This window comes from Pempheris klunzingeri, chromosome 21, assembly GCF_042242105.1.
Source record: "Pempheris klunzingeri isolate RE-2024b chromosome 21, fPemKlu1.hap1, whole genome shotgun sequence".
Classification (NCBI taxonomy): domain Eukaryota; kingdom Metazoa; phylum Chordata; class Actinopteri; order Acropomatiformes; family Pempheridae; genus Pempheris; species Pempheris klunzingeri.
In genome coordinates, this window is record NC_092032.1 from 9,533,796 (window position 1) to 9,555,971 (window position 22,176).

The 22,176-nt window shown below is 40.3% G+C and overlaps 2 protein-coding genes across 2 annotated transcripts in view; one reads left to right on the plus strand and one right to left on the minus strand.

Annotated features, from left to right (window-relative positions):
* Positions 1 to 22,176, plus strand: part of cntnap2a (contactin associated protein 2a) — a 319,930-nt gene that overhangs the window by 178,931 nt on the left and 118,823 nt on the right. The window contains exons 5-9 of the mRNA XM_070852601.1: positions 2,757 to 2,809; positions 3,086 to 3,236; positions 4,515 to 4,699; positions 8,574 to 8,717; positions 9,941 to 10,202. Coding sequence (XP_070708702.1) covers positions 2,757 to 2,809; positions 3,086 to 3,236; positions 4,515 to 4,699; positions 8,574 to 8,717; positions 9,941 to 10,202 — 795 coding nt within the window. The remainder of the gene's footprint in view (positions 1 to 2,756; positions 2,810 to 3,085; positions 3,237 to 4,514; positions 4,700 to 8,573; positions 8,718 to 9,940; positions 10,203 to 22,176) is intronic.
* Positions 17,381 to 19,502, minus strand: LOC139220768 (cerebellin-2-like). Its single transcript, XM_070852602.1, has 4 exons — positions 19,207 to 19,502; positions 18,043 to 18,210; positions 17,731 to 17,859; positions 17,381 to 17,658 (listed from the first exon to the last, which is right to left on the minus strand). Exons 1-4 carry the CDS (start codon positions 19,433 to 19,435, stop codon positions 17,381 to 17,383), a joined length of 804 nt encoding a protein of 267 aa, XP_070708703.1. The 5' UTR covers positions 19,436 to 19,502.

Here is a 22,176-nt window from a genome sequence, read left to right on the forward strand (position 1 = left end):
TATTTAGTATTTTAATATGAAAAGCATGCAAATCCTCTGGTTTAGTGCAGGTAGGTCATAGTGTGTGTGACTGCCATGGATACAATTTATTTTGAAATTTCTATGTTTTATTGTAACGGAAAAGCAAATAAAGCTTTCATGTCCTACTGTTTTGTTGTAAACTGTACAATCAGCCAAAACAAAGACAACATGTGTAGTAAACATGTAGAATAATTATAACACTTGATATGTTGCCATTTGAAGTGAATAATGATTGTGAACGTGCATTGTAACACTTATTAAATCAGGCTCACTTTATTATGATTTCAAGTGTGAATGCTATGTGACTTTTTTGCCATTGGCATGCCATCAACAGCCACAGCCATATTTTTTCTTTTCAGCGCCACACATCACACACAATCACCATTGTGCAGGTAATATGCTGAAATCAACTTTTACGGTTCAAACCCTAATAAATAGCTTTATAGTTTAGTTAGAGATTATATGCAGCTGTCTGGATTGAACCTCCCATCTCCTTCTCTCCATCTTGATCCCCTTCTGTCGATTCAAGTCTCTGGTGGAAAGCCAGCATCTGGGTCAGGGTCCAAAATGGAGTGGTCTCCTGGGTCAGGGTCTGAAAACCTCAGTCACCTTGCGTGCATGCCATCACAGCTGCCCTGGCTAGACAGCAACTAGTCACCCTCTGTTACTCTGCATTGCAGTGGGTCAACCTCTCTCCCCATTTCTCTCTCATTCTCCGCATCCCACAGTGTACAGGTAGTGGAAAAGCCCTCCATCCTCCATAAAGTCTCCCTCCTGATATCAAGCACTCAACTGAGCTGGCAACCCTTTTCTGAGCAGCACACCTAGATCTGCAATATCTCATGAAACAATTGGAAAACTGTCAACTGCCACCACTGTTTGCACGATAAACGTGACAGAAGAAGCTGGTGGGAGAGAGAGAGAGAGAGAGAGAGAGTGTCGAGAGAGAAGCAAAAGAAATAAAAGTGAGAAGAGATGGGAATGACAGAGGAAAATGAAAGTGAAAAGAGAGGAAGAACTAGTGTGAGGACAGGAGTGAGGGGTAAAGCGGTGACAGAGATGGGAAGAAAAGTAATTCTTGAGAGGCAGCATTGGATCATTGAGGAAGCACTGAAGTTGGAACAAAGGAAACAAAGGGAAAAGATATAATTGTGTCCAATCCCTCCACCTCCTCAGGTGTTCATCATGCGTGTGCACGTGTTTGTATAAGTGACAAAACAAGAGAGCATGAAAGATTGACGGACAGTGTGATTACACACAGTGTGCCTACATACAAGAGGATTTGATCTTTCCGAAGCGTTGTTATTCTGTCATGGCCTGCACACTTGTCTCTTCTTCCCCCAACTAACCACACTGCACAGACATATGCACAGACACTAACCACTTGAACAGTTTAGGTGATGATAGTAAGACTGAAGAGGGCCTCAAGCATTGCACTTTATTTCTTCTCTCAAGTTCTGAAAATTCTCCTTCCTGCCTGTCTATGCTTCATTTTTACATTCACAGTGTGTAATTTGGTGTTAACTGCATTGCAAATGTCCTGCTGCTTGTCAACTAAAGATATTTTGTACCTGTGTATAAGTATTGTACCTAGTTCAACCTCTGCTAAGATGGAAGCAGGGCGGATTTGCAATTTACATTATATCAAAAATCTTTTCAGTCACCCTATTTCATTTTCAAGAAGTTGCTATGTGTAAAATTGTTGTGAATTTTCATCCCAAATAATTCTGTAGGAGCCTTTGATACATGACAATGCAATAGTAAACATTTAGTGTCACTGTTCACGAACGTGTTTTATATGTGGATCTGTTCTGCAAGTATATGTTCAATATAAGAATTGCCACAGGCCTTTTTTGCAGCAGACATTTTGACTTGTCACAGTTGGAAAAGCACAGGTGCTATAGGGGCGGCTTTGGCTCAGGAGGTAGAGCAGGCCGTCCTCTGCTCACAAGGTTGGCAGTTCAGCCCCCACCTCCTCCTGTCTACATGTTGAATTGTCCTTGAGCCCAATGGTTTACCAGGGCCCTGCGTGGTCGCTCGCTTGTGGCTATCAGTGTGTGAGAGTGAATGAGCGGCAAAAACCGTGTAAAGCACTTTGGGTAAAAGCGCTATAGCCATTTGTATTAGCGATGGCTCAGTTTTATTCAGTTATCCCAGAAAGCCATGACAGTGTTGTCACACTGTCATGTCAGACGTTAAACAGAGATAAATGGAATTCAGACATAATTAAGTTTTTATTTATACCTGTGCTTTTCATACTAAATGTTTAAATGTGTTCCATGAAAAACAATATTGTTCTAAACAATGAAATCTTGATTGCAGCAATAGTAACCTGTAAAGAATGCAATGCACAAGCCTTCTAAGCATTCAGATGGCGAGTTCAGCCAGTTAATGTATTATTACATTTCTATTGTTGGCATATAGCACACCTGGCTAAGCTTTCTGGCATTACTGTTACTATTGAAGGTGTGTTGTTGATATAACTGCAGCTAGAAGTACATATTTAACAAAGCATTTTTTTCCCCTCATTTTGTAATGATTTTCTCATTAACTACTGATTTTTTTGAACCAGTCTTAAAAGAGTGTGGGCTTTAGTCTGCTCTTTGTCAACTTGTAATGAGGTCATTATTTCACTAACCACTAACCCTTTTCAATCTGGCCTATTTCTGACACTGTCTTTCTTTCTCTTGTGTTAACCTGTTTATTCTTCTTCCCGTTTCTTTCTTTTGTTTTAGGGGCGGGCGTGATCAACTTTGATGGACAGGGTGTAATCTCCTATCGTTTTAAGGTACTTGATTTACTACCTTGATATTCTATTCTGTTCTATAAAAGATCATTCTAGCACATAAAGGTTAGATCCCTAAAATCATCAAATAGCAATATAATATGATGGGAAATAGATAATATGATATATTATCTATGAGAAGGAAGAGACACCTGGTAAAGTGCTACAATTCTAAAGTTAAAAGTTATTTTTTTCTTAACAATGTTTCAATTGAAAATGAGTCACCTGTGGTGTTAAGCAACCATGTGGATTTCATGCTGTTTGTTCAAATTTGTGCAGGTGAAGAAGATGAAAATTATTAAGGACGTGATTGCGCTGAGGTTCAAGACATCAGAGAGCGAGGGTGTAATTCTGCATGGGGAAGGCCAACAGGGAGACTATATCACACTGGAGCTTCGCAGGGCCAAGCTTCTGATGCAGATAAACCTGGGTAGGCAACATATGCATGTCATTTCTTTCGACACAGTTTCTCTCTTTGCATGTTTTTATGCAGATGTCTCAATCAATCAGTTATATATATATATATAAATGTACTGTATATATATATATATATATATGTGTGTGTGTGTGTGTGTGTGTGTGTGTGTGTGTGTGTGTGTGTGTGTGTGTGTTTTATCTTATATTGATATCCAAAATTTCAAGTGGATATGCATGACCATATTACTCAAAGCACAACTCAAGCAGTCCTGAAATACTGGACATGAAGTATCCAGTGATATGTTCAAGGCCAAGCTATAACAAAGCCCAGCTCCAATCCTTGGATTTAATACAGTCTCAGTCTATTGCGTACAGCTGCAGAACACTGGTTGTGTTTGCAGCGCCTTGACTGGTCAAAAGATAATACCATCATTATAGACTTGGCAATAATCCTTAACTGTTGTAATCAAAATATATGCCCTGTCTGTCAAGATATTATCTTAGAGCAAAGATAAAGTGCCCAGGCACAGTTTTTTATTCTTTACACTGTAAACAACAGGCACAACAATCCATAAGCACGTGCGGCATCAACCTTTAACCTTTAAGGATACATGCAGCACAGAGGCAATAGAGATGCATTCCTGTATGCATTGTTACAACTAAATGAAGTCTATTACTGTAAAATGACAATTTGGCCTGTTGAAATAATGTAAGGTGTGTTTTTATTGGCAGGAAACAGTACCAAAATTGTATTTCAAAGTGTGTGTGTGTGTGTGTGCGAGGATGACTTAATTTGCAAACTTCTGAAACAAAATGTACAAAGAGCAGAATCCGTTTGGGCTATGTGCTGTGAATTTAAATCAACCTGTAAACTTGTATATTTTCATAGTTGTGAGGAGCTATATGTAAATGGACAAAACACCTTTAGAGAACCCAATGGCAAGGTGTAGTTGATTTCCCTTCAGTGAAGCACTAAAAATCCCTACCAGAGAAAATAAAATAATACTTTTATAAATAATAAATTATGTATTCACTGGTTCTTGTTAAGCTGCCAAGAATATCCATGCCACTTTAATTTTTAAAGAGTTGCTCTTTAGCCTTGTGAAGTGTAATTAACATGTTCCTTGTGAAATGTAATTAACATGTTCCTTGTGAAGTGTAATTAACATCTTCTCATATGTTTTACTCCCCATATTTTGATTTAACTTTTTTGTCGAAACATGCTAGTTCATTTACAGCATCCAGTGCCTGTGCTTCTGTAACTCCCATTATTCTAATATGTTCACTGCAGGCAGTAATCAGTATGGCTCTATTCTGGGTCACACCTCTGTGACCACCGGCAGCCTCCTGGATGACAATCACTGGCACTCTGTGGTGATAGAACGCTACCGTCGTAATGTCAACTTCACCTTGGACAGACACACTCAGCACTTCAGGACCAACGGAGAGTTTGACCATCTGGATTTGGACTACGAGGTGAGAAGTAAAGTACAATGAGTATACAGACTGGAATGGTAGCCTCTCCTTTGAAATGAATAAAGGAAATAATTAAACCCAAAAATAAAACATACAGTCCATAATGTGCAGGTCCAAACACAGACAGAGGAGGTGACAGGGAAATATGTCATGCGTGCAACTGTACAAATCATATTTGTTACTTAAGCATGCACTACACTAAATTCTTTATCAGACATATCAGCTTGACATCATGTTAATAACACAACCTGTGGGTGCCATTGATTTCACAGCTGTATTGTTACTGTATTGTGACTTAGCTGTGACTGCATTGATAAGCAGTCATGGGTAAGTTCAATTATATGAAAAGCCCTGGTTAGACAATGGAAGCAGTGAATGACTGAAATGTTTTTTATTCAGCTAATTTAGCTTTGCCTTAGTCATGCTTGCGTGTGTGTGTGTGTGTGTGTGTCAGCTGCTCGTTATAAAGGTGACTCGCTACTGTTTAAAGACCAAATAGATTCATTTTAGTTTAACAGAAGAATACTTACTTTCTTAACCCATTGTAGCTTTTATGCAACAGCACAGTATCTGCTAAGTAGCCTGCTAGTTCAGCAGGTAGTCACAATGTCCATTTAGGTTAGTAAACTCTCATTTAAGTTTAGGGAAACAAAGGTTTATGTCAAGTTGATTTGTTTAGTGTTATATCACATATGGGGCCCTATTGTCTTGAAGGTGCAAGCCAGCAGCAGCACAGTTCTTGCTATACTCTGCAATACTATTTGGTCATTTTCTGGCTCCAGACAAACCCACTTCTCCCAGTGGGAGGTGGCGGAGCTGAGGCAAATGTGGGGCTATTCTTGGCATGAATTTTCATTTGCATCCATTCAGACCTCCTCTGGTTTTGCTTGGCACATGTGGCACATGCCCACCGACCTCTCCAACATCCCAAAACACCTTCATGTTTGATGTGTTTTTCCCCTTTCAGTTTTCCACACATATCACATGTCACATTAATGGCTGAGTTGTTACAAACTTTTGCCCACAAAGTGTTTATTATATTTTATTTTAGTACCATGCATTATTAAGCCCGTTCTAATGTTAGTGCATGTGAATAGTGTAGCAAAGAAAAAATAACTGTTTTATTTAATTTAATTCAATTTAATTTAATTGCTTTATATTATAGTTAACTAATAAATAGTTGGTAAAGGAAATTGAAAAAAGATATTACCCACACAGTGTAGTGTTCCATTTAAAGATAAATGAGGTATAAAGTATTAATTAGCCTATATTGATACTTTGCACAACTATAACCAGCAGCAGTATACAATGGCTCTATGGTCATTCTATTACTGGCAGAATATTTGGGGTGATGAATATTTTAGTCACCACCTTACATAGAATAGATTATGTGAATATAGAATATATTCAATGCTAATATTTGGCTTCTAGGCTCTGACCTCATCTCTCCCCACAAGGAAATGTGATGATACTAACCTCCCCTCTAGGTTATCTTTCACGCAGAGCCTGCAGGTGGATGCAGGGGAGGAAGCAAAGTTTCTGAACAGAAGCAGCAGCAGTGTCAGCTGCAGTAGCAGAAAGGGAGCAGGGTAACAAAAGTGTGTGCAGAGTGCTGATGGTATAAGTATGCCTTGATAATAAAAAGGATGTATTGGATGCCACAAAGAAAGGAGTATACAAGATGAGTGTGGACTTGATTTGTCTGCCTGAAGTAGCTTGCAGGCTTCAGTTCATCAGTGTTTGAGGTGTTGCGTATTCGTATTTTGGAACTTAAAGTTGCTCTCGACTGAGTGAGATTTCTGGTTTTGGACCCTTTGGCGGTCCTGATGTTCTGCACGGAATAATGTATCTGCTAATAGGAGCGTTTCTCAGATAAAATCTGAACCCCTCCTCCCCAAACTGCTGGGAGTCTCAACAAGGCCGTCTCATCATTTCAAGCCTGTGAGAGACAATGTCTTTACTTAAAATTGTCTCTCTTTACCCTGCAGTTTGTTTTCTTCAGCTTCTTGTAACCTTAGCGTTTCTATTTGGATCACATCACCAGTTCATATTCACTTTACTGATTTTGCAACTGCATTTTAAACAACTGCTCATCACTGATGGTAGCTTTGCCTCCTCTGAGCAGCACATTGATACCACACCGGAAATTAGATATAGGTTTTACACTATTCTATACTGCTAATCCATATAATTCACATAATTAATGTCAGTCAGTAATGGAACGCAAAGAGTCCAGCTAATAATACTTAACACAGGAAATTGATTTTGGAATGCATAATGGACATGAGATGCGCTTGTGTGTAATGTGTGTTTGAGCGTGCATGTGCAGCTGCATGCTAGGCTGCATGCATGTGCTTGTCTGTGTGTGTATTGATATATTTGTGTGTTAGTGTGTGACCTTTAGCAGGCATTGCTGATATGGATGATCTGTTCCAGTGTTAAGTAGGATACTGAGAAATTGGGCAGGACAAACCACAGCCCAATTAAACTGAAGCTGTTGAATTAAGGGATCTTCAGGGGAATCTATACAACAGGGTGAATCAGGTGGTTGTGTGTGTGAGAGTGTTGTGTCTGTGGTAAACCCTGAATAGATCCCAGCAGTGTTATTGCCTGACTTAGTCTCTCTGCAGATAGCAAAATTTTGTCCAGGCGTTACTCAAAGTGTTCCACTGTACTCACACTCCATCTCCATCTTGTGTGTGTGTGTGTGTTTTCATGTATGTGCATGCACGTCTGTACGTTTTCTGCTCCCATTTAAGCCTGTAGACTAAATATCCGGGTGCATTTGTGTCTACCCTTGGCAGTAATTACTAAGACTACTGAAGCGTCACCACAGACAGATACAAACGCACACGCACCCGTACACACATACAGATAGACAGACACGTATCGACTAGTAATTGCACACCACCCTCCATCATCTTGGCTTCCCTCAGAGCTCAGAGCTGTGTCTGAAAGAAAAAAAAAACACATGTACAACTGTAGAAAAATATGAAACGCAGTTTATATTTTCATCTGTTCTGTGTCCTTCAGCGCTTCCCACCAGATGCCTTTTTATTAGCCTCCATTCCCTCGCCTCAGTTCTCCTCTCATGGCATCTGTTCCTCACAAACCACGGTCTTCTTCCTGTAATGGTGTCTCCCACTGCAGTGGTCACATTATATAGATGTATATGATAAATATCAAGGTGTTTGACTATCTGTGACTATCATGGCATTTCATATCAAGTCAGTTTGATACCTGTTTTGGTGGTGGTTTTTAAAAGCAAAGCATCAGTCTTTTACTCGGCTCTTGTAAGGCTGTCTTTAATGTGAACAGTAGATGATTTCTTGTAGTCTGGCTTTAAACTGTCCATAGAAACTGAACAGTAGCAGACCTGTAGAATGCATTTTGCAACCTATTTTTGGATTTGTTGCAGTTTCTCTCATTAGACATTTGCCTGTTGCTGCCGTAGTCACCGTTTGTGGTGGGAATGGCTCAACAATAATCAGAATAGAGCAGGATTGGACCCAGTGGCTGGCTGGGGCTTTTCTGTGTTGACTTTGCATGCTCGTCCTCCCATGGCTGCTGTCAGCTCTCTCTGGGTAATCCAGCTTTCTCCCACAGTCCAAAGACATGCAGGTCATGGTAATTTGTGACTCTAAATTGCCTGTAGGTACAGATGTGAGCATGAATGATTATATGGTGACCAGTCCAGGCTGTACCCCGCCTCTCGTCCAACGTCAGCTGCGATTGGCTCCAGCCCCTCCGTGACCATTACGGATAAGCGGTATAGATAATGAATAAATGAAACTGGAAGGAAACATATAGTCCTAATGTATATTTTTTCCACTATCCATCCCTTTTTACCTCTTTGCCTTCTGTTCTTTTCTAGTTGAGTTTTGGGGGGATGCCGTACAGCGGGAAGCCAGTCGGAGGAGGAAGGAAGAACTTTAAAGGTTGCATGGAGAGCATCAACTACAATGGAGACAACATTACAGACCTGGCCCGCCGAAAGAAGCTAGACACCTCCAGCTTTGTAAGGGGCGCTCTCGTATACATACACATGTATATAAACACAACACAACTCAGTAGCAAACACGTAAATCTGAAGAGCTTGAAATAACATGCTCATAAAGGCAGCTGAATACTGAACATGCTCATTATTGTCACACTAACTCTGCATCTGACCTGAGCGAGGGGGCAAACTATTCACCTGTACCAAAAGAGTTTAACAGATTCATAATTAATCAGATACAGCTGACCCATCAGTGGCCCCTCCATGTGTTTGCCTCCTGTCTTTGTGCTCCCTCTTTACATCATTGCTGTCATTTCCCTGTAACCCACAAAGAGAGAATTTCACAAATAACAGCCATGGAACAGTTTGTTTTCAACCTATCACAACAGAATAAGGAACATTTTAAAAACCTTGCTGCTACTTATCAAATTCATGACACTCTGGATGACTGCTGGATGTAACGTCAGGACATTGAGTGTTTTGCCATCTTTAAAATTGCCTTCTGAACAGCCTTTGTGAGACTGCAGAGTCTCAGAGCTGTCGTATGTCCCAATCCCCTGTTTTTTCTCGACATCTTCGTATCTTCTTCGATCTCTGCTGAACTGATTGAGCAAATGAAGGCACTAATCAAGTTCGTTAAAGCTGCACCTCTAATTCTCTCTGATTAACACAGCCATTCATTTCTAATCAAAACAGATGTGCTCTCAAATTTCAGAAACTCACACACAAACACAGAGACACATACACACACAAGCAGAGGCAATCAGGAATCATCTGTTGTTGGTAAGGCAGCTAGTTATTGTGTGGTTGCAAATGATTTAATTAACAGCACAAGGTTAGAGGAGCTCAATGTTAATTAGTGCCTAAATCCCACAATAGTGTTTGTTTTCCTCCATCAAATAAACATTGCACAGGTCACCGTTCAAACCTGGTTTCAAACACAGGGTGATCCAAAAAGAGGCACTTTGTATACAAGCAAGATCATTCTTTGAATCTAGCATCAGTCGGGAACATCTGAAGATAAACACACACAAGCTAGATTCAAAGCAACAAAAGCCTGTGGAATGAATACATGATTTCCTAAAACGTTGGGGCATTTAAAACATTCACACAACTTCACAAACAAGCCCACGTTCAAGGAATTAGCTTTGACTTTTATCTTTGGAGACCAGTTGATCATTTCCTATTGTCACTCTTTGTTGGCATCTCTCTCTCTCTCTCTCTCTGAATCTGTGTCTTGACAGCGTAACCTGTCCTTCTCCTGTGTGGAGACCCACACCTTTCCGGTCTTTTTCAATGCCACCAGCTTCCTGCAGCTGCCAGGTCGAGCCAATCACAACACAATATCTGTGAGCTTCCAGTTCCGCACGTGGAACCCGGATGGGCTCCTCCTCTTCAGTAATCTTGATGACGGCACACTGGAGATCTCCCTGGAGGACAGCAAGGTTGTAGTTCACATCAATGTGACGAAGGCGACCAGCAACAACAGGGTAGACTTATCGTCAGGTGAGTTTGTTTCCCATAAACGCACACCACACAATTTAAAAGCAAAGCTGTGCCGTTTAGCTCATAAATCTACTATGGCAATATGAGGAATTTTCATGCACACTAGTAACAAGGATTGGGTGAAGAGCAATGTCGGAATTTTTGAGCTATAGTTCAGCTGACTTCTTGCATATGTGGGTGTGGCTGTTGGTTTGAGTGTTTGGTGCAGTTTAAGACAATGTTCACATTTGGAAAGTTGCTGAATACATGCTGATACATACAGGACATATTGAACATCTAAGGATCTTCTGTGATACAGACTATTAGCATGGATTATACTCTACACTATTATGCTTATATTTTGATATAATTCCACACTACTGTCTTTACTTTTAAAGCATTAGCACAGCAATTGCATTGTCCCATCAAAACAATTATATCTGTGTTAGATCTCACCTCTCCACAGACTCTTCCTTGGCATGGTGTTGATTTATGCGGTCTTGAGCCCAACAACACTAACAAGCAGTCCAATGCCAGAGGAGGGTTTCCATCAAATAATTCACATTTAGGATGTTTTGAAACTGGAGCTATGAGATCCTATTTTTAGCATCGTGTTACATTTATGGCATTCAATATACTAAATAAATCAACATTTCTAACTATAAGTGTTTATGGAAATTGGTGCCCTAGGCATCAGTTTCCATAAAGGTATTGGTGTTAGTATCAGTATTAGTCAGTGGGTAAAAATGAGATTTTTTTCTTTATTTATTTTCAGCTGTCTGCCTTCTATATGGCCCTTATATTTTCTCACTCCTATCCTAACACCTCTCTTACCCTTCCCTTCCTGCTTTATTTGTATTTCCTGCCTCTCCCCCTTTCTCTCCTTCTCTCTCTCTTTCTCTTTCTCTTAGACACACTCATTTATTCTGTCCACTGCTGCTTTAATAGGCCATTATGCCCAGGGGTAGGGATTATTACAGAGTTACCCTCTAGGCTAATTGGGCTTGAGCCTGCGATTACATCAGTATTACTAGAATATACAGACACACAAACACAGACTCGCACACTCAAACACAAGCTCCCTCCTTTGATTCTGTTATTAGTATCTCTAAGAAAGAAAGCCACACTGGTTTGTGGCTTCAATGACACAGTGGGAGCTCAGTAGACTTGTAATGAAATGCTTAGTCCCTCTTAATGGCAGATATACTGGGGAGAGACATGCAGATGCGCACACACTAAGAAGGAGAGAGTGAGAGAGAGAAAAGAGAGGTTCTTACAAAGACTATGCAATCTATTTTTCTTTCCCCAGCGGGGATAGTCTGTTTATGAAACTGTTTAGCAACAGCTTATTCAGACATATAATCAGGCATATGCTTGAAGGTAAAACCATAAAGACTTACTCAACTGATCTTTTCATTTGCGGCTTCTAACCCATTTAACATTTTAACAGTCTGAGGCTGATGATTGCATATAGTAAATCACAGAAAGCTGTATCTTGCCGGTGTAAATTATATTTCAATAGGAGAACACACAAATGAGCTACACAATACAAAGACAGGGAGAAATGAGATTTGAATGCAAAACAACATACAGTATGGCGTAAACAGATGACTTCTAATTCTAATACAATTAAATCTGCAAATACAAATAAATGTATTCATATAGTGCCTCTTGACCTGATCTGAACAGGTCCATGTGAACCGTGAAGATTTTTCTTTTTTGTTTTAGCAAACTGGGCCGCCAACCACTCAGGGGGCCACACTCCAGGAGGCACACTTTGTGTCAAGAATGGATCAGTCTTTGATTTTTTTCCTGAGCTGTTAGCAGTAATGGGAAGAGTCCTCAGAGAAACTCCCTTAGAAACCGCGTGATTAGGTGAACTTTTGTACGTCACATGCACCACCTGATATTTACCACAGTAAGAATGTGACGTGAAAAATTCCACATCTACTTTCAAATAAAACCATATCACCTTGTTGTCTAAATATAAACCATATTATCTTAAGGGTATTTTTCAACCAGGGCAATATTTTTAAATATTTTGGGTTCAAAATGACTCGAAGATACAATTTTGAAATTGGTCCAGTAGATCGCCTTAGCCGGCGACCGTGAAGCAGGCTGCAGTGGCTGCAATGTAATCCTTGGGGGCAACTTTCCCCCACTAAAGTACACCCACTGGAAGTGTCTGTTTTTGCCACTGACAGGCTCAGATTGTTATTCTAAATGTCTGACAACATAACGGAAAGGATCCCTACAGAGACAGACCTGTAAGATCCTTTTTGTTTAACCAGAAAGAGCAATTCTATCACTTTCTTTAAAGCAGCCAGATTCCATTGACAAAAACAGTAAGTTTACTCAATGGAAACCATGACTTAGTTTTAGCTCATTTGTTTTAGTTTGTTTTTGTTACTGTGTGTCACACAAATATTGTGTCGAAACTGAACTAATCCATTAAAACCACCAAAAGCGAAGTCACAAGTTTTCTTTTGTACAGAATGCCAGAGAAAGGGAAATACTGAGAGCCTAACATACCAGAAGCCGATGAGACCCAGGTATTTGTTTTTCTCAGGAGGCCAAAAGGCAAATAATGCTGGATATTTCACAGGTGATGAGTAATAACACCCCAATAGGATGCCCATGTGGCTCTGTTTATGCTTTGAGTGTGTCTGTAATGTTAACAATTGTTTGCTAATAAGTTTTCCAGTAGAATATGTCCAGGGTCATCAGTGTGAGTTTACTTTCTACACTTCAACAAAAAAGCTTTAATTTGCGTAGCAGGATGTTTTTTGGGACTGTGTGTTAAAATATGTGTTCAGATGCAGAGAACTTTAACTTGTATGTGGTGGTGTTTTGTGTGAATGTGTTGTAAGAGGGATATATTTAGGGCATTAAACTACCAGCTTGTAATTTCCAATGGATTATTTCTACAAACCCCAAGTGGCAGGTTCAGTAAAAAAGGAAAAGTAGATGTTGGAAGGGGAGGTGGTGGTGGCTTCACACCTCTGATAGTGTCCAATCTCCTGACATTCTCCTCATGACCTCGTTCTCTCTACGTGGGTTCAAGGTCATTAAAGTAAATTTTCTTCCCTGATTGGAGACAGAGTAACAAGTACAGGAGAACCCTGTCTGTTAGGCACACATGTTTGAAACCTGTGTGTGTGTGAGCGAGAATGAGACGGCAAGAACTTGCCCCAAGGCTGATTGTGTCCTGCCGAGACATCCTTCTCCCCTTTGAGGAAACAGCTGTCATTTCATCCACTTCCACCTCTCATCCAGAGACAGAAGATGAAACTGAAGAGAAGATGAGGCCTTTGAGAGAACCACTCCAGATTAGACTGTGGGTGTCTCCTTAATGCTATGTGTGTTCTGTGTGTGCCTTAATAGAGAGTACTTAGTTGTGATTCCGGCAGGGACCGTGATCTAATTTTCCAATCGCTTTCCTTTTACTTACTCATTAACTCTCCAACTCTCTTCTCTTTTACTTTCATCACTCATTTGTTAGAGTTACAGTACACAATAGCCTTGTTACAGCGGGGCTGGAAAATGTTGCCTCGACAGCAGGACCAAAGCATGTTTTGATGAGCCCAAATATAAATCACACCTCATTTCCACCATGAAATAATCCAATAAACCAAAGCCAGTGAAAAACTCTCCTTTTTGTACCTGGTGAGTATAGGTATTTGTCTTTGAGTATGTGTGTTGAAGGTGCTATCATCTGATCACCCTCTTGATTAGCGGATATTGGGCACCAGCATTGTTTCCATGGAAACAATAATCACCTTCTCCAGTGTTACACAGAGAAATCTAATTTCCTAAGAGGTCCTCATGCAATAAAGTGAGGAAATTTGTTTTGTACTGTTTCGTTGCAAGAAAAGACAAAAGACGTAAGTAGGGATTTTGATGAATTTGATATGTTACTATAGCTTCAAGAAAACATGACAGCATGAATTAGCTCTTGGCATCTTCTTGTATTCTTTTGGACAGTGACAAGTAACATGAAGGCAAGATAATCCTAAATGGAGTTACGTATTGACATGACGTTGATTTAGATATTTGTTAGAAGAAAATACAATGCGTTTTTCCTGCTCCTTCACATAAAGCTGTAGTCTTCATTGAGTCCAGTAGTACAAACTAATATCAAAACCTCATTCCATGTTGTCATTGCTTCTTTCATCTCCTTTGTATACTGAATGCATTGTGGCTTTTCCTTCTGTAACAGTTCAGTAACAGTATATAACAGTATACAAAACATGTATACATCATGCCAGAATAACTCATCAGTTGGCTTTGGGCTCTTGCTCTCCATCTTTTTTTGCACTTCCTTTATTATATTTGTACATTTGATACCACCAAGGAAATGTGTCATCCCACAGAATTTTCAGTGAGAAGCAAGGCTCATTGCAAAATAGGACAAAGCCACAGGCTGCATAAATTCAGCCACTTCTAAAACAGAAGTGTGTGTGTGTGTGTGCGTGCGTGCGTGCATGCGTGTGTGCGTTGCAAGCATGCATGCATTCACACTCATCAGCTCAGCTAGAAGTAATAACATCAGTTCCTTTGAGATGCAGAATTACCATCAGTCTCACACACACACACACACACACAAGGTCACTTGCACAGTCCGAATAGGAAGTATAAGGCATTACAGTAATGGAAAGGCCTGAGGCACAGATTTGAGGGAAAAAAAACATACTACAGCCAACCATGATTATAATGTTATATTGTCTCATTCCCCCCGAGTGTGTGTGTGTGTGTGTGTGTGTGTGTGTGTGTGTGTGTGTGTGTGTGTGTGTGTGTGTGTGTGTGTGTTCGTGTTCCTGCGCCTGTGTGACTCTTTGTTTGTATGTGTGTGTCTGCGTGTGTGGGCAAGGCTTAATATGTTGTATTCTCAGGCTTTGTGCGGTTGGCATATTGCCATCCGTGAAGACGTGCAAAGCTCTTCAAACTACCTTGGGGGAACCGAATATTTAGGAGTGGAGATGGAGGAGGATAAATTCATGAATGCCAGAGGGCCCCATAAATTCATAGCAGACAAAATTCATTTATACTGTACATACAGGATCAATATGTAATAGAAACAGGTGGGAAATGAGAGGAGACGAGAGAAATGTGGAAAGGAGAGTAGAAAAGAAGAGCAGTGAAGATGAGAAAGGATGGGATACGAAAGGAAAGTAAGCAGGAAGGAAGGCAGAATGGTAATGTTACAGAAATATTATCCACACTTGACTCGCAAGGATTTGTTGGACTGCATGATATTCCTAACATGTTCCCCGGGGGGTGGGGTGGGGGGTGGGACAAAGAAAAAAACATTGAGGAACAGCCATAAACAATGTTTCTTCTCCTGGTGTAATGTAATAATATTATAATTTTATGATAAATATTGCTTCCTGATATCTATATAATTAGCTTCTACCTCTGAGAATTTGATTTGCGTTCCTATTGACCATCTCTTATTCACTATACCAACTATTTTGAATTTTATGAGGGGTACTCTAGGCCCATGTTACTGTTTCATGATGTATTTAGTATTTATGAAGTAGTGACCATCTCACTGGCTTTGGTCAAGCTACAGTAGTTTTAATGTATTTGGCTATTTGCAAAAGGGGAATTATCTCACTAACACCGTAATAATGGACTTTCATTCCCAAAGTTTGACAAGGACATTTTTTTCCTCTTCCTCACCTTTGTCCTTGTGTACTGTTACCGTTGACGTACCATCCTGACTTATCATTCTTGCTTGATTTTGTTGAAAATATTACTGTATCAATCTATACAGTATATTTATTTGAGCTTTCTCTAGCTCTCCTTCACTCTCAGAATTGGCCTGATGGTGCTGTCTGTTATTCATCATTAATCTATCAAGGAAAATATAACTGAAATCGATGGAAATGCACATACACACCACTTTGACACCCGCACGATATCACTTGTTCTTGGCTGGTTCAGTCTTGAACCTGAAGTTGAAGTTGAACCTTGAAGTGTTGACTTTCTAGGCTTTATAACTTCATAATACCACAGATCCTCTCTGGGCCATAATACCGTGTGTTATGGATAAATGTCCATGACCTCAAATTAGAAAAATCCAGGTCAAGGAAATGGCTGTAATAAATGGTGTAGTCATAGTCGTGATGGCGACAAAATGAGAAAAAAATTGAAAACATTTTGAAAACATAATGAAAGGCGTCTGTTTACCACAGATATACTAAGTGCCACACGTCAGCCACTGTGTCTGCCTGACACTGACACTGTCAGCTCCACCCTCTGTTCTATTACAGTGTTCCTCCACTCCTGCAGCTCAGCCCAGATGTCAGGGGTGGTGCTGGTGCTCTGCCCACTTGTCTGTTAGTGCATTGGCTCAAACCTGCTATGCTTTACTAGACTTTCTTTGACACTTTTACTTTCTACTTGAATCACCGGCCTGAGTCTGAAACAACAGCAGAAGTGAAGTAACACTGTGAGTAATGGGCAACTTCTGAAGTGGGTCTCTAAAAGACTGTGGGAGCCCCAGCAACTGCTGTTAGTACATCAGCCAAATCAGTGTTCCCTAAACTAAATTCAAACTAATTTAAGGTTAAAGGTGGCTTTTGTTCCTCAGTTACTGTAATCATGTTGTGCACTTCACTGTGTTGGTGCACTTTGGTCTTCACTGTGTTGGTACACTTTGGTCTTCACTGTGTTGGTGCATCTGGGACATCACAGTTTCACAATTCTAAAATGTTTCTTTTTAGAATTATGCCACTGAACAACTGCCACCAAAAACAATTTGTTTCCACACGTCCCCCAATGACTGAAGTAGACAAGAGCAGTAGCATCACTGGGTAAATCATCTAATACTTGATCTGTGACATTCTTACACATGGCACCAGCCTCTAAAGGAGTCTGGAGTTGTTTACATCTAGAAGAATAAGTGAACTTAAAATCTTATCTTGGAAGTTATTGTGAATTCCATTGCGTTTTGCATTATTAAGTCAATCAAGTTATTTGTCATGTGTACTGTATTGACTGCTACAGAAAAATCAGAAGAAAACCATTTGTTCACGCAGTGGTATTGTGGTGTGCTAACTTTATTTTGCTTTTTATTCAAATGACGCTATTATAATTTATGTCAGCATTTGTGAAAAATAAAAGTGTATGACGCTCAGTTTCAGTGTCCTAATTACAGAGGATAGTGTGAGAAGATATCAGATTACATCTGAAAATCACAAAGGGAACAGCAGGAAACCACTGAAGGTGTTCAAGGAGCTAGCATCATCGTAAAGCCCACAGTTTTGTTGGAGACGCATGTAGACCAAACTCCCCTGTTCCAGCTGCAGAATTAAAGCATTTGCAATGAAAGCGTGACCATTAGCTTGCTCAGAATTATGTAAAATCCTCTGACTATTATGATAAAAGTTTACTGCCATCCATTCTCCTTTCTTGTTGTTGAAAGCAGTGAATCTGAAATAGTAGACTCCTTTGGCAGGTGCTGTAAAGACGCCTACAACAAAAGAGAGTGAGTCAGCTTTGTCTGTCTACAAGGTAATATTACAATGATTGTGGTAATGCATACCTGTAATTGGGTTGTAAGCCCCGCCAGTATTTGTGAAGACTCTACTGTAGACGAGTGGAGTTTCAGTACTGAATGGTCCGATCTTTCCCGAAATGGTCAAAGCAGCAGAGAAAGCCAGCTTCGGGGCGGCTGTAAACACAGAATGGAAACCAAGAGACAAAATGACAAACTCTGGTCCATTTTTTTTTAAAGATCGCAAAATTAAAGCATAGAAACAAATGGTTAGCTTCAAGGAAATCAGTAGAAATATTTTAAAGCAGGCTTTGCAATTAAAGTATGAAAGTGTGTATTTTTGTCCTCTTGTCGAAATACCTGCAGTTGTCTTTTCCATCTCATCCAGTTTGTTCTTGGTGAGCTGTAGTTCAGTCTTAGAAATATCCAGCTCCTTCCTGAGAGCCGTCACCTCCTCCTTCTGCTCCTGCGCCTCCTTCTCACTGGCTGTCACTCTGGAAACCAGGACTGCCAGTTCTGCTGCTTGTACTGGAAGCATTAGAATCAGTCATTCCTCATGTCATGTCTGTGATTTTGGTAATTACATACCAGATATCAGTTTCTCAGACTCCTCCAGTTTTTTCTTGAGCTGCTGTTCAATTTTAGTCACTTCCAGCTCCCCTGTAAGGGCTTTGTTTTCAGAGGCTGTCAGTCTGGAGCTCATCACTGAAATACCATGGAGGCTGAGGATGAGGTTCTTTTACATAAGGCTGTCTAAAGTAGCATTCCACAATATCTTCATAAAATATGTTTCTGATATGGCTGGTATGGCACCATATTTGACTTACATCCACTAAATGAAAGCCTTTTTTTATTGACTTTTCTGAGGTGGCATTGTCTGTTTGTTTGTTTTTCTGGGAAAGGAATAAGCAGTAAGCTGCAACAGGCATTATAGCAATTTTACAACAACTAAGGGAAACTGTTATCGTGAATTTGTTGTTTTGAATCCCTGAAATGTGTAATTCTACATTGACAACAACTAATATATTCTTATATTGGTAATTTATCTGTTAGGTTACTGAATTAATATACTAAGTTGTTCGTATGCATTGATTATGAACATTATTGAACCAGTCAGGTCCCATGCAATTACATTAACTTTATTTGGATTTAGCCTATCTAGATCTAGAGCTGTATCTGAAACAATTAGTCAGTTAATGAATTGAATTAAGGAATTGGACTGATGGAAAATTAATCTGCAACTATTTTGCTAATCATTCAAGCACAAATGCTAATAGTTAACTCTTCAACTCCTTTCAAATGTGAATATTTGCCCTCTTTCTTTGGGGTTTGGGGTGCTGGTTAGCAGTTCAGATAGGTCTGCTTTGGCTCTGGGAAGTTGTGATTGACATTTTTCACTTTACTGACCAAACATTTCAAAGACAAAATAATTGTCAGATTAAGTGATGATGAGAATGATCTGAATTCATTTTCATTAAGACTGAACAGCCTAAACATTACAGATTATTATTACTGATTTACTACCTGCGTTCTCTTTCTCTAGACCAGCCAGTTTGGCTGTCTGGGTTTGCAGCTCAGCTTTGATGTTCCTCAGTTCCAACTGCCGTTCATCCACCAGATCTCTCAGCTCATCCCACATATCCCTCTTAGTCTGGCCACTCGCCCGTAAACCCGGGTCAGCTCCTCCAATCTCTCCTTGAGCCCATGTTCCACACAGACAGAACAGCAACACCAGCTGCAGAGCACCCCTCATTGTAAAAACTTCACTCTTCCAGAAATACTGCAAAGAACAAAGTGGAATCAGATTGCTTTTAGTGTTCATGTACTCTGTCAAAACCGTTCCCAGTGACCGCAGTTATTGTGGGCAACAGTGGTCAAAGACAACTCTCTCATTATTTATCTTGTGCAGAGTTGGCACAAGAAGGCCATTCCTGACCATATTTAGGAAGGTAGGTCGATGCAATGTCCACAGCTGTTCATACAAGACACAGCAGAAAAGGATCAAGCACACACAAAAACTGTTTCATCACGATAGATGTGGTTATTTCATTATAACACTTATATTGGACATCACTAATTATATAATTAGCTATCTAATAATAAATAACATAGCGCTTCTCTCATAAATGTCATCATTGATCTTGTTCATGCAGATGGTCTTTTGCTGCACAGTCACGTTTAACATGTGGGTTTTATCTGCATTAACAGAAGAGTCTTTTTCCAAGGTTTCCATGTATAACTCGTTGAATTAATGCCTCTGCTGACATGAATAATAAATTACGCACTCATAGATGACAGTGTGTGTTTTGGGGGTTTTTTTTGTTTTGTTTTTTAGCCTTTTAGGGAATTGTGAAGAGCTACATGACCTTAATGGAATGGAATTAGAAGTGCCAAAATGTGGCAAGACTGGGCCAAATGTTATTCTAAAATTCTAAAAGCCAAATTTCATTATTTATCAGTGTATCTCTCAACCTTTCAGTTGTTTTAATGGGTTATTTTTCAGTTTAGAAGACATTCAGATTTCAGATATTTTAAGTAGTAAGTATTTAAGTATTCATTGTGAGGGTGGGAGATGAGTGACCCCACAATGCTGTTCAACGCACAATGCTGTTTCTTCATTTTCATTTCATTGAAAACAAAAACAGAGCAAAGTGGCTGGTTAGCTGTCCACCTTATTATCAGGCCCCTGCATGTGACTGACAACTCCAAAGCAACCCATTGAAACAGTCATATCTGGTCAAATCTGAACATTTCTCCGCCTCTTCTTCTACTCTCCTTCATTATCTATGCTCCTTTTATCTGTGGCAGACAGCCGGCATGCGCGTGATCTGAGCCCGTGTGCTTGGCGTGTGTGACAGAAAGACTGCGCCACGTACTTGTGTGTGTTCGATTCGGTTTTTGTGAGAGTGTGTGTGTGTGCTACGGTGATTGTAAAGATTCAACTCTGCTATCACTGATAAGCTCATCATTCAAAGCTATTGCAGGTGATGTAAAACAGATGAGGGGACATGAGGTTACACAGTATCTATTTTCCATTAAATTCAAGAGGTTATAGAGAGGGACGAGATGGAGCAGAGAGCTTGATAGTGATTACATCAAACTGATATACAGTCAGAAATGTCACTGTCAGTAAAAAAGCATATCAAGGTCGCTTTCTACCAGAATTGACTTTTTTATTGTCATTCACACAAAGCTGATGCCATCCTCTAATTTTCTATCACTATTTCTTTCCAGTTTGTGACTCCTCGAGCACTACAAAAATGCAATGTTGAACTGTATGATTGTATTTTACTCTCTGACATAGCTAGTGGGATTTTTTTATGCGTAATCACACTCGTGTATTGTGTGTGCTACATGTGTGTGTATATTTGTGTGCGCATTCAACCAGCAGAGCCCTGAACAAGGCCACAGCGGTCAAGCCCCTCGGCAGGTGGCCATCTTGGCTCTTAGTTTCTTTGGTCACTGCCATGATCTCACACACTCATACACATGGTCACCCTGCTGATGGAGATTAATTATTGTAGACTCCCTGACGTGAAAGTTAGGGCCTCCAAGTGCATAATGGGAAGAAATAGACTGTGCGGAAGAGCGCCTTGTAGATGGTGAACACACACAGAGACTGTCTCACACAAAGTAAACGCACACGCAACAGAAGCTTGTACACAAGCCTCTTACTTGCATGGGTCAAACGTGTTGACACATGCACAGCGCTGAGGTACATGTGTATTGACCTGCATGCAGATCCATGAGTATATGCACTCTACTGAGATTGATTTGCACATGACCGTACCTTGAACTTCACTACAGTGTCCTCAGTATTGACGTGTTACGGTCAGTGAGGCAGTGAGCTGAGCTGAATGAAAAAGACGGACACTGCAGCAGATGACCACAAGAGGAAAGGTGTCTAAAGACAAAGAAAGGGAAAAGTGAAATACAGAAATACAGGGATGGAAATAAAGACAGAGAGACGCAAGAAAGAATCAGGGACACAGAGGGAGGCAGGGAGGGAGCGAAGGATGAATAGAGATTGGTGTCAGTAAGAGGTGATGTATAGACGAGAGGGTGATGAGAGTGAGCTGGCTTCTCTCTCAGCTCCAGTAGTAATGTCCCTTTCCAAAACATCACTCTTATTTAATGGAGCGCAGCTACAGGGGAAGGGAGAGAAAAGGAGAGCAGGAATACACACTACATTGCGATATGCAGAAGACGCAACACATTACAGACTTGTACACACTTGCACACACTTGCACAGAGTGTTCAAAGCTAGCACACACACACACACACACACACACACACGCCCGCACTCTGGTACTCGGACGCAAACAGGGTTCTCTGAGAGTTAATGGAGTTGAGACACTGGGGCCTTGAGACTGGAAGCTCCACTCGGGTTGGAAGCGGGGAGAGAGGGAGTGACAGAAAAAAAAGAAAGGAAGATGAATTGGGGAGCATTGGCATATATATGAGAATACGTGTACAAGTGAGGGGGGAAAAAAA

Bases quoted from the DNA above. Each gene is read 5' to 3' on its own strand.
- LOC139220768 (XM_070852602.1), bottom strand. From the start codon at position 19,435: ATGAGGGGTGCTCTGCAGCTGGTGTTGCTGTTCTGTCTGTGTGGAACA. The intron at 17,860-18,042 runs GTATTTCGACAA...CTGTGTTTACAG, and splicing joins GATGGAAAAGACAACTGCAG to CCGCCCCGAAGCTGGCTTTC. The intron at 17,659-17,730 runs GTATGCATTACC...CTTTTGTTGTAG, and splicing joins GGCTTACAACCCAATTACAG to GCGTCTTTACAGCACCTGCC.